General features: G+C 42.5%; 1 protein-coding gene across 2 annotated transcripts in view; it reads right to left on the bottom strand.

Moving 5' to 3' along the window:
• Window positions 1-12713, bottom strand: part of DPYD (dihydropyrimidine dehydrogenase) — a 3199941-nt gene that overhangs the window by 1711466 nt on the left and 1475762 nt on the right. For both annotated transcript variants that reach the window (XM_069232136.1, XM_069232137.1), the window contains exon 11: window positions 9613-9823. In XM_069232136.1, the coding sequence (XP_069088237.1) occupies window positions 9613-9823 (211 nt within the window). The remainder of the gene's footprint in view (window positions 1-9612; window positions 9824-12713) is intronic.

Consider the following 12713-nt stretch of genomic DNA (forward strand, 5'->3'; position numbering starts at 1 on the left):
ACATATAATCAGAAAGGGGTTGGGGACAGTGGAACAGAGTGGGAATTTGAACCTGCGTATTGGGAAGTACACACAAGCAAAGCCAGGTGCTCTCTACATGTGCTTTGCCAAACTCAGTAGCTCTTTTGATTTGGTGGACCATTTGATCTTTTGGTGCACACTGCCCTCATATGGGGCCTCAGAGAATATTGTGCTTTTTTGTCCCCGTTTTACAGGAATTTGTCTGCAAAGGTCTGTTTTGGCTCTAACGGAGATAGTTTCCCACCGTTTAGTATCAAGAGGGTAATTAGACAAGGCTGTGTTATGGCTCTATTTTTATTTTCCCTTTACATTAATGGAGTAGACGATGTCCTGAGGTCTTACCAAGCTGATGTGCCTATAATCGCTGGTCATTCAGTTGTATTGTTATTCTATGCCAACAATGTTGGCCTGATGTCGATGACCTCAGTTGGTTTGCAGAGATTCATGGACATGTTCGCCTATTTTATAGAGACTAGGAAATTAAAGCTCAATAGAGCAAATACATTCACAGTGGCATATGGGAAAAACACCCAAAAGTACAGAACTTTCTTTATTAGGGTGTTCCCCAATTGTGAGGGTAAATTCATTTAAATATTGGGCATCCTTTTTACCAATAATGGCTCATGGTTCTAACACATTCAAAATGTCAGACCTAAACTGAGCGGTGTATGTGAGGGAGTCTTTAGGTTCTCCTGCAAACTAGGTAGTCAAGGTAATGATTAATATTTACAAGGCAAAAGCATTGTCTGCTGATCTAGATGTGGGTCTTTACATGTAGTAGTCCTCTACAGGTTAAAGAGAATGTCTTTCTTAGGCATTACTTATGTACTCCTACTTCTGTCCCATCTTACATTCTCCATAAAGAGGTTTGACTAACTCACCTGGAGGACTTACTCTTGCTCAAGCTGATTAAGTTATGGGACTCAACTTGGTCTAAACCTGAAATGGCCTTCAAGAAAGCCATTAAAATGGATTGCCTAGAACTTGATTATGCCTTGAATATCCCCTGGCTTTCCCATACTAACGAAACTTTTAAATCATTATTTGGTAACCCTGTGCTCCATAGCCCACATAGAGTGTTAGCCTTCCATAAGACAATGGTTAAGGCCCATTATTTAGATGAGAGGTCTGAAATAGGGTCCTTACTGAATCTAAGAAATCCACTATTGTTTCTTCTATGTCACCTAGTTCTCAGGAGGGCCTCCAACCGTATTTGTCCTTGCATCTTACACTCAACACCGTTTTGTCCTTGCTCGGTGCAAGTAGTATGGTACATTTTCTTGTCAGATCCCCCACCATGACGCAGCGGCCCGGAAACTTGGTAAAAGGTCCATGTGACAGTACCTTGAAACAGAGCACACAGTTCTTTATTTTAATTTGTAGCTTTGTAGGAAACATTACTTAAAACCAATTTTTATTGCACATAATTTTAGGGATTACAATGTTGCTTTAAAACTATTGTGTGCTCTGGTGGATCCCTTCTTATGTTTCAGTATTGCCTCATATATTTGGCGAGCTATTTGTACTACAAAGAGTATTATATTTTTAATTGTGGTATAGAAGAGAAGCAGGCGATTTTACTTTATGGCTTTATATTTCATGAATTGAATTAACTATGAGGGCTCTTTATCCACTAAGGACAGTCTTTTAAAATAATGTCTAATTATTCTCTCTGTGAAGCTGAGTCATGAAGCTTTTCTTGGCACAGGGCTGGATTTTGAAATTGATGGAGAGGTACTCCATCACAAACCTCACAGATGTCTGTCTTATTACAAGCACACTATGGGCCTGATTACAACTTTGTCGGAGGGGGTTAATCTGTCCCAAATGTGACAGATATCCCAACCTCCCTATTACGTGTCCATTATATCCTATGGAACTCGTAATACGGTGGGTGGGATATCTGTCACATTTGGGACGGATCAACCCCCTCCACCAAAGTTGTAATCAGGCCCTATGTCCTAATGCATTTGTAATAAGAGGGACATAGTATGAGTCACGTTTAGGACGGAGTTCCAGTCCACCCATCACTAAGTCACGCCTATAGAGTTAAGCAAGGAAATGGCCAAAACATGTACATGCTTACTTTGTGCAAGAGTTTATGACATATTTAGTTCTGTATTTGCAAAAGACTCACAATCAAGTATGTAAACAATGTATGTGAATACTGTGCATATCCACTGGAATTGGGAAAGCAAACCAACTATCCGTAGAGTGACACTGGACTGATAAGCACTCACAAGAAGTTAGAAAGGGGGTTTCTGCAGAATTGCACAGAGCCAGTGAACTTATGTGGCAATGTGGGACGAAATTGTGTTGTCAATGTGATTAAATTATATGTAAAAGAAGTGCCTATAGATCTCCAGGCAATCCCATTTAAAGTAATATGCAACGAAAATGAATAATTTAGGTTTGCGTGTAACCAACAAATGTCAGTTGATCAACATTTTCATTTCTAGACCTTTAACCCCTTTGGTGCGCATGATGGAAAAGTTCAGTCATGCGCACTGCCACTCATGTGCGGAGGACAGAACCATTTCATCCTCATCACAGGAGCAAACAAGTCTATTTTCTCCAAACAGACTCAGGAGCTGGGAAAAACTCCTGAGATTGTTTTTAGTTTCCACTGAAATTATGAGCAGCACACACTGAGCACGGACGTCACTTTAGTGAAAATGAAAATGAAAGTGAAACAAACCAATTTGGTCATTTCATTTTCACTGTCTAGGTGCTCAGGGGACTATATCAGCCCCCACAGCACCTATGAAGATGGAAGAGGTATGCCTCCTTAGTGCATTACTGCAGAAGGGCGATCCCAAAGCAGAGATCCACCACTACACTTCAGGGAGGGGAAGCGGTCCCTTGGGCAAGGCCTTTTGCTCCCCTCTTTTTTTGGCCATATTCAGTCTTTCTGCCCCCCAACCCCTGTGGGGGTAGATGGGGGTAATAGCCCCTGATATGCCTCCCCCAGGAGGGAAGAAAGTACATTAGGCACCAGGGATTATATTTATTTTGTTAGAGTGGGAATGGGGGCATTGACACAATGGCCATGTCATTGCCCTCACTCCCAACAAAATGGGCACAGTCTTTCTGACCTCTCAGGGGTCAGATGCAGGCAATAGCCCCCGATCTGCCCCACTGGGAGGGCAGAACGCACACTAGGCACCAGTAAATATCACCGGTAAATACATATATTTTTTTTAGAATAGGGGTGGGAGCTGTCCACTATGGGCATGTCAATGCCCCAAACCCCCAGAAAAATGAGCACAGTCTATCTGCCCTCCCTGTGGGGCAGATATGGACAGCAGCCCCAAATTTGCGCCCCTGGGGGGGGGGGGGACAACAAGCCCACTAGGCACAAGGGATTCATTTTTCTTTGTGTAGGGGTGGGGGCTCTCCAGATCGAACATGCTGATACCCTCACCCCCCAAAAAAAATGGGCACAGTTTTTCTGATGGTAGTTATTACACTCTATCTGCACCCCAAGGAGGGCAAAAAGCCCACTAGGCACCAGGGATAGGTTCATAGGCATATCAGGGCGCGGCCCCATAGGCAAGGGTCGCTCCCCTTATTTAGGGGCACATTTCTGCCTTCCTTGGAGTCAGATCAGCAATAGCTTTAGGCTCATCTGCCTCTAAAGGGGGCAGAAAACTACTGGATACTAGGAAAAGGTTCTGTGCATGTGTGTCAACTGGGTTCGATTGATGGTCTGCGTGTACTGGCATTTGGCTGGCTTTGTGTCTACTGGCATTTTGCTGGTGGTGTTTGTGGACTTGTGCTTGGCTGGTGGTGTGCATGTCTAGGCTTGGTAGATTTCCCTAGATGGCCATCGAACCCAAGCCCAAAACCACAGGTGGCCCCTTATCTATCACAAAACAACCTGTTTTTGCAAGGCGGTATCTGAGTTTTAGGTCCCGGGCCTGGCGATCACCTAGGGAAAGCTACCTAACCTAGACATTTTAGAAAACTAGACTCCTGAGGGAGTCCAGGGAGGTGTGGGTTGCATGGATCACCCAATGTTTTCTTACCCACAATCTCCTGCAAACCTCAAATTTAGCTAAAATAAATCACCTTTTCCTCACATTTTTGTGTGAGTTTACTGCACTGGTACAAATTTTACCCGTTGCCCTCAGTCTCTTGATAAAAATGATACCTCACAGCCTGGGACCAAATACAAAGCTACCCCACTCCAAAACCAGGTTGTCTTGTGATAGATAATTTTTTATATCTCCACAATATATTTTGGGCCATTTCCTGTTGTGGGCACTAAGCCTACCCACGAAAGTGAGGCACCATTTTTATCGGGAGACTTCGAGAAATGCTGGGTGGAAGGAAGTTTGTGGCTCCCCTCAGATTCCAGAGCTTTCTATCACAGAAATGTGAGGAAAATGTGTTTTTAAGACAAATTCTTAGGTTTGCCAGTGATTCTGGGAAACAGAACCTGACGAGTGCTGCATAAGTGACCCCATCCTGGATTCCCTGGGATGTCTAATGTTCAAAAATGTACAGGTTTGCTGGATTACTCTACATCCTGACGGGCCACTCACCTGAAAAGCAGGATGTCTGCTGGGTCAATGGTATGCCCCCTGACCTCCTGGAACTCATCTTGGCACTTCCTGGTGGACACAGAAACCTCCGGCAGGTGTCCCAAAAGGAAAGGGGGAGTGGAAGGGAAAGAGACGAAACACTGCCACATCTTGCCGGTCCAGCCATGCACCCTGTATCTCTGGGAGGACAGGTCGTTGTTGACAGAGTGATAGTAGTGTTAGTGCACTCAACTTCCTTGAAACTGAATCTCTCTTTCTGATATGGGCAACGGGAGCGGTAGAAGAACACCGGGACGCTCCAGCACTTTTCTTGGATAATAATAACTGTTGGCACAATTACTAACACTGCATTACCAAAAACCCAAACTGAGTACGATAACAATAAGTACTGCAATACTAGGGCTGGCTTCACAGAGATTCACTGCTGCACACTACAATTAGAACTGTGGTTGCACTTATCATGCAGAAGAAAGGCAAACGAGTGCATTATTTATATCACGTATAACTTTCCAGCATCCATAGGGTTAAACTAAAAGGAACAAAAACAATCCAAAAAATACAAATGTCCACTCTGGGTTTAAATAGTTAGGGTGGCACAGTTTGGTTTGATTTCACTGTGTGTGTGAAAAACCCTTCAAAAGCAAATTCCTCAAACCTGAAACACAGGCATGAATGACACAATTTAAATCCAAGAGTTATGCTATTAGAGAAAGAAAAGTCATGTAAATGCTCTTTTAAAATTGCACTATCACTTTTTCTAGTACTCGAGCTCAAGCAGATTTCCTGAAGCACATTTAGGCAAGCAACGACAATAATAATGTAGAATGTTCAGAAATGCATTTGTCTCTTCAAGATAAGCACTCTGCCAAAATACGAGGTCTGAAATACACCAGCTGTTCTAGGAAAGCGCGGCGCTCAAAGAACAAACTTCCTGGAGAATACTAGTCACTTAGCTGCAGTCTTTTCTGGAGTGCTGGAGGAATGCCTGGTGTCAGCTGGTACAGGAATGAGGAAAAGAATTGCCTCGAAAGTCCTGAATACGAGGATTACAGCAGGGGCTGGACTGCCAAATCAGATGCTGAGATCAGGAAGCAAAACAAAGCCAAGCATGGAGGCATGCCTCACTCTGCTATTTATAGCCAATCAGGAAAGCAGTTGAGTTTCCACATGTGGATGAGTCACCACACCCAATTAGAAGCACATGTCTACACCGCACCCAATTAGAAGCACATGTCTGCACCTGCTCACATTAGGAAACAGACATTGGTAAAAGAAGCATTGATAAAACCAATTGTGTTACATAGCACATTATGTTTACTTAGAAACATGAAGGTTTAACCAAGAACAGAGATATGATTTAACCCTAATCCCTGGGGATGCTGACAGATAACGCAGGAGGCACCTTGAGGATTCCTAACACTATAGGTGCCGGCTGAGTTACGGCCCAAAACCCACAGCGAGGAACATTGGAATGTTGGGTTTTGGACCTGTTGTGGGCACTAGACCTACCCACACAAGTGAGGTACCATTTTTATCAGGGGATTTAGAGAAATACAAAATAGTAGAGGAAGTGTCTTTCTCTATATCTGCACCTTTCAAATGTAGAATGTGTCATTTTGAGAAGTGCCCTGTAATTCACATGCTAGTATAGGAACCCACAAATTCAGAGGTGTGCAAATAAACACTGCTACTAAACTCTATACCTTGTTTCCATTTCAGAAATACACAGATTTCCTTGATACCTATTTTTAACTCTGTATATTTTACCAAATTAATTGCTGTATACCCAGTACACAATGAAAAAACAATGCAAGGTGTAGGTTAGTTATTGGCTCTGGGTACCTCACCTTCTTGGTGAACCTACAAGTCCTATATATCCCCGCAACAACAAGGGTCTAGGGGACAGAACATTATAGTGCTTTCGAAAATCAGCCATAGTATTTAGAAGTTACAGATGAAAACATGGACAAAATTGCTGTTTTTCTCAAATCATTTTCATTACATTTTCATTTCAACTGTTGATTTCTATAGGAAATCATTGAAGGATCTATAGATATGACCCCTTGCTGAATTCAAAATTGTATCCACTTTTCATAAGTGTATAGCTTTCCCCGATTGGTTTTACACCCATTTCTACCACTAACTAGAAGGAGGATTCACTAGAACACCGTTGACTTTTGATTTCAGTTTCGGCTCTGTTTTGCAGGAAGGGGAGATAACATTTTTTCATTCTCAAGTAAGTAAAAGTAATTTCAGGGAGCACATTTAGTGAGCACGGGAAGTTGGTTGCGTTGCTGTTCTAGTTGTATAACATATATATAGAGCTATTTTGTTAGTGAAAAATGCATACTCATGTCCATTTTGGATGCAAGGGTGTATTTTGGGCTGCAAAACTAGCCCAAGATGCTGGGAAAGAGTTGGGGGAAAATCCCACCCGGATTGCACATTGAGTGAGCAGCTGCTCAAGCTCACCATTCACGTTCAGTTGCTTTTAATTATATTTTTAGCACAAAATACTTCCTCGCATCCATTTTGGATGCAAAGGGCAATTCTGCACTAAAACAAAATAATGCTAAATGTAGAACTACTCTTCTTGTGTAATTCCGCAGAGTTTGGCTGAATTTTTAGGCAGTTAATGTGATTATGCTACCCTGAATTATGAGAGTTACGTCCACCCCTAAACAAAATGAGGAACATTATGCTGCATAATTTGGCTCTTCTTGCTGCATAATTTAACTCTGATTAACATATATCTCAGATCACTGGATAAGTGTCTCACAAACATGGTATCCAGTATATGAATTATTCAGATGGCACTCAATTTAACATCTCATTTGATTGGTCTGTTCCTGCTTCAAAGAATTCACTTACGTTTAATGGGAAAAAGATGGAGGTTCTCTGCTATGCTAAAAGAAAGTTACCACGTCCTATGTCTGCCAATTTCTGATCATGGCCAGAGGAAGTTCCCCCACCTCCTAATCAGCTGTGAAAAACGTGGGGTTCCAACAGACCTCTCTTTGACATCTCAGGTCAACAAACTCTCCTCATATTTCACGCAGATTTTACCGCTACTCCTGATACATCTGTGACCTTTGATCCTAAGTAGACTGAGTTACGATTACTTCATATTTCTAAGCTCTTCTGATCATCTGCTCAAGAAACTGTACGGAATCCAGAGCGCAGCAGTCCATTTAGCTTGAGCTCTTACTGTTCTTATGTCTACCACTGAGGCATTAAATAAATTGTACTGGCTGCCTGTGCCAAAAAGCAGTGTTCAATAAATCTCTCTGTGTCTAGTGTACAAGGCTACTCGTTGAGCACAATCTGGTTATCCACTGGAAATTCTTCTGTAATCTTCCTCATCACATACTGAGCTCTTCAGACTCTGATCTTCGGGTCCTGCCAGAATTTTTTGTAACTGGAGGAAGGGATTTTCAAATTGAGGCAGCTCGACTATGGGACAATCTTTCTTCCTTCTTCCATTCCACCTTCGGATTGTTGCAGTTCAGACAATCATCGAAAATCTGTCTTTAAACAATTTATATAGATGCACTAGCAAACTAGTAGAGTCCGGCAGTTATCAGTGCCAGGATGTCAGATGCAATCTACAAATGGAAAAATAACTAATAATAATACATTTATGCAACCCTGCCGCATATTTTAGTCCTTCCCTATCACATATATCCAATGGCCCTGCCCATTGCGTATGACTAAGCAAGCCCAGATGCAAAAATCTCCTTTTTGGGATCCAATTTCTGGGACAAAATGTCTGCATAATAGGGCTCGCTTTAAAAGGTGTAAATCCGAATGAGTTACACACAGAAATGTCTGAACAAATGAGTTGCATCTTGTAACAGAAATAGCCAATAAGTATATATGAAGAATATATAGCTATCTGTCAGGACCCTAGAGTTATCAGATCGAAGCTCATGTGGGATGCTCACTGAAGCATGAATGACTATCTGTTGGTACATATAAAATGATCTGGCACAGAAAGAGTAGCTGTCACAACCAATGCCCATATTTATTACCTTAGTAATTCTGTGATGAAAATTGCCCATGGAATAATAGGTGAATCTCTCTAAGTGAGGAATTATATCAGAAAGCATTGCATGAGCACACATTTCTGAAGGTTCCAGACCATTCTCAATGGGCCTATTGAGGATAATGCACAGGGTAGCCGTGAGCTCATACTACACTGAGGGCAGTGCATTAGTGAAAGGCGAAACAGCTGTTTGCAGCACCCATTTTGCCTTTCACTGTGCTGGGAGAACTCACCTGCATTTCAAAGGGCTGACAGAGATGTGTGAATTGAGTGAACTTTCCCTTTTCAGGGTGCTGCCTGCCTGGGTCACGCTAACTGTGTGCTACATTTTTGTGGCGATCAAAACGCACCTTCTGTGGGCCTCTTTGCCTCCGTTCAATATACAGCACAGAGTTGCGTTTCCCTCATTCCATGGGGCCAAGCCACTAGACAAATGAGGGAACTCCAGCGCTATCTTAGTATAGAAGGAGCCACATAAGTGTCTATAGACTTTTCTGTGATACTAGATTGTGCTGGTGGCTCACAAAACGGATGAAGAGACTTGTGCTCACGGAGCACTGTGCATAATATGGCCCCAGTTGAACAGACTCGGGGATTTTCTGCTTTTTATGAGATCGCTGCCCAATGTTCTTAGGAGTCATCATCCAGAAGTACCTACAGACATGACCATGCAACATTATACATGCTCTTGGGGTCAAGAATCAATGTAGGCATATTGAAATTGAATTTAAAATCAAACGTATTTGACGACAGTCAGGACGTGTGTCTTCTAACGTGGCTTCTCCTGTTGCCTACCGTTCCCTGTGTCAACAGAGACTTGACTGCTAACACACTTTCGCACGGGTACTACATTAGTACTGAGCAAGAGAAGCGAGCATTACGCTTAATCTCTCCCTTTATTGAAAAATGTAGCATGAAATATGCCATTGATAAGACGAGATGGTTATAGAAATGCAATAATAGCAGACCATAACGTTACACGTTATAGTTTAATAATACCTTTGGGATCACATAAAACGGAGCCGAATGCGCTGATGACAACATTAGCTTTCAGCTGAACTATCTGATCCTCGTCCTCAACCCAGTTCCCGGAGCTGTCCTGCTCAGTGCGAACGAATTCCATGGCAGCGACTTTTCCTGCTTTCATTACGACCTTCCGGGGTGAGAGGAAAGGAAGGAACTCGCATTTTTCCTCTTTAGCCAGCTCCATCTGTTAAAATAAAAAATGTGCGGAACATATTTTAACAAGTAAGCAAAAGGTTTGACAATTTTGGGGGGCACATAGGAGAGTGTTCTCAACAAAGGAGATTAAAACGAGGTGCTGCACCACAATGATTATACGTTTACTCCAATGACAACTAGTTTTTGAAGCAACTAGCACAGTTATGAACTACGCACTTTCAAGCATGCTGATTTAAAATCTGAAAATAAGAAATCCAAGGTAGAGAAAGGAAAATAAAAAAACATTAAAGACGCATATTTTTGTATTTTAGGCTAAGTGGAAGCCATGGAACGTTTTCATTAGACAAGCACAAATAATATATTGATGTTACGTGTATATATATATATATATAGATATATATGTAAAAACGTTTACTGTCTTACCGTATTTTTTTCAGATTGGAACAAACGGAATTTGGAAAAAACATCCAGTTTATTATCTGACATGGCACTTCTGGGTGGTAGCCCTCCCAAATTTTTGAATTCACCTTTCCTGTTTTTCTGAATTAGGGCATGATTTAGAGTTCAGCAGAGGGGTTTACGCCGTCACAAACGTGATGGACATCTTGTCTGCCGTATTATGATCCCATTATATCCTATGGACATCGTAATATGGTGGCCGGGATATCCGTCACTTTGTGATGGACTATTCCATCTGCCGAGCTCTAAATCAGCCCCTCAGTTTTTGTTGGCTCTAGGACTCTGCACAACAAAGGCCAAAGTGTGTGTGCTCTCTCCTTAAAACATAGTAACATTAGCTTACACCTGAAAGGCACATTTTAGTTATTTGTAAATCCCCAGTATATGGTACTACATGTAACCCTGTAGTTAAATACTGTGAGTGCGCCTGCGGCACTCATTGTGCTACCCATTACAGTAACCTTTTAAAACATCTCAGGCCTGCTACTGTAGCTTATAGTGCAATTTTAAACTGCCAGTCCGACCTGGCAAAAACCTTTTGCAAGGCCTAAACCTTCCTGTTTAAAACATTTTAGTCACTCATAGGGTAGACATCAAAGCTCATAGGGCAGGGTGCACTGTATCTAAAAAGGAGGACATACTGGTTTAAAGTTTTACATGATCTAGTAGTCAAAAATGCCTAAAGTTATTTTTCACTGTTGCAAGCCTAGCTCTCTCAAAGTATAGCATTGGGTTACCTTATTACACTTAATGGTTGATAACTTAAGCTTGTGAGCAGATAGGAAAGCAATTTTTACACTCAAAGAACTATAACTAAAAAAACTCTTTAGTAGTAAAAGTCGGATTTTAGGTCACAATTCTGAAAGTGCCACTTTTGGAACCTTGGTATTTCCTTGTTCTAACCATTTGGAGCTTGCTGCCTCTGTCCTGGGTCACATGACTGGGTGTAGTTGGCCTTTGTGTATTACTCCCAGACAGTGAGACAAAAGGTCGACTACGTGTTGGGAGGTTGGGCCATCCTTCCAGGATGGATGGGGCGGAGCAGTTCCATGCTTCAATAACATTTCAAAGGACTGCCCCAGCACACTAACAAAGGGTCTTGACACCAGCCTATTGTCACCCCAGCCAACTCGGAGCCTGGGCAGAGGCAGTAAGGAAGTTTCTAGAACCATATATGGGGGTGGTCTAAGATTCCCCCGCTTCAAAGGCTGGCACCAGGTACAATTATTGGCCCTTTAGAGCTATTCATGAGATCACTTCTAAACTTGTGGAAGATTCAGAAGAAAGACTTCTCTTCTGCTCTGCTGCTGGAAGGACTGTCTTGCTGCCCTACTGCCTGAAGGCAGAGCACTAGACGTGCTCCTTGCGTCCAGAACCACCAGAGTGACTCCAAGGGCTAGCTGGCTGGGCTCCTGTGTGAGATACAAGTACATCACAAGAGACCTGTCCTGCATCTGCCCAGCTGTCTAGACCCAACTGCTCTGCTTGAGTGAGTCATGCTCTCCAAGAGGTGCCTCTTGAGTTCTGGACCTTCGGTTGGCATCAGAGTGCACTGCTCCTGGCCCAAGAGTGGGTGTGCTCAGAACCGGCGCAGAGCAATCCTTCTCAATACATGACCTCACAATGTAGCACCTTTCAGCTCCTGATCGATGGCCTTATCGGAGCTGTCGCAGAATGACAAATCTAAAATCCGGACCTCACATCATACCACCTGATTGGTGGCTTCTTCAGAACCGAGGCAGCATGTTCCAAGTAGACACAGGGTCTTGCATTGCAACACCTCATGATCGGAGGCCCCATCAGAACTGTAGAAACTCACATCTCAGCCCAAGTACAACCAAATACACCCATATAGGGGCTCACCTCGGTCCTGTGCACATCCCACACACCATTGTGATCGGCATGAACTTGTGACTTTTTTCTGGTCCAGCATGCCCAGCTAACCACACTTAGCACTTTGAGATTTCGAGTGCTACTTTCACCTAGAACATTCCAGTTCTACTCACAGGATTTTTGGTTGTTATAGTATCATATTATGTATTGAAATGTACTATATTTTCTGAGATTGGTGTCAAATTTTTCTTGTGTTGTGTTTTCATGTTATTACTGTTTAAATGCTGCATAAATATTTCACACATTGCCTCTCATTTAAGCCTGAGTGCTTTTGTGCCAAGCTACCCGAGGGTTAAGCATAGAATAAGTTAGTGACTTTTTGTGGTTGATCCTGATGAGGATTGTGGTTGCTGCTTCAAAAAGGTTTCATCCACCTAAAACAATAACCCAATTTCTCACAATATCATCATGGAGTAGAATATACCAGCCTAGACATCCATATCTGTACAGTTTGATTCACTTCAATGAATAAAAGTTTACTTAGTGCAACCGTCTTTGCCTGAGGAGTTGCAAGCCTTTAAAGTCAGCTGTGAAAAGAATTTACTGGTGGAAAAGGATGTCAATAG

The sequence above is a fragment of the Pleurodeles waltl genome, chromosome 4_2 (assembly GCF_031143425.1).
Source record: "Pleurodeles waltl isolate 20211129_DDA chromosome 4_2, aPleWal1.hap1.20221129, whole genome shotgun sequence".
NCBI classification, from domain to species: domain Eukaryota; kingdom Metazoa; phylum Chordata; class Amphibia; order Caudata; family Salamandridae; genus Pleurodeles; species Pleurodeles waltl.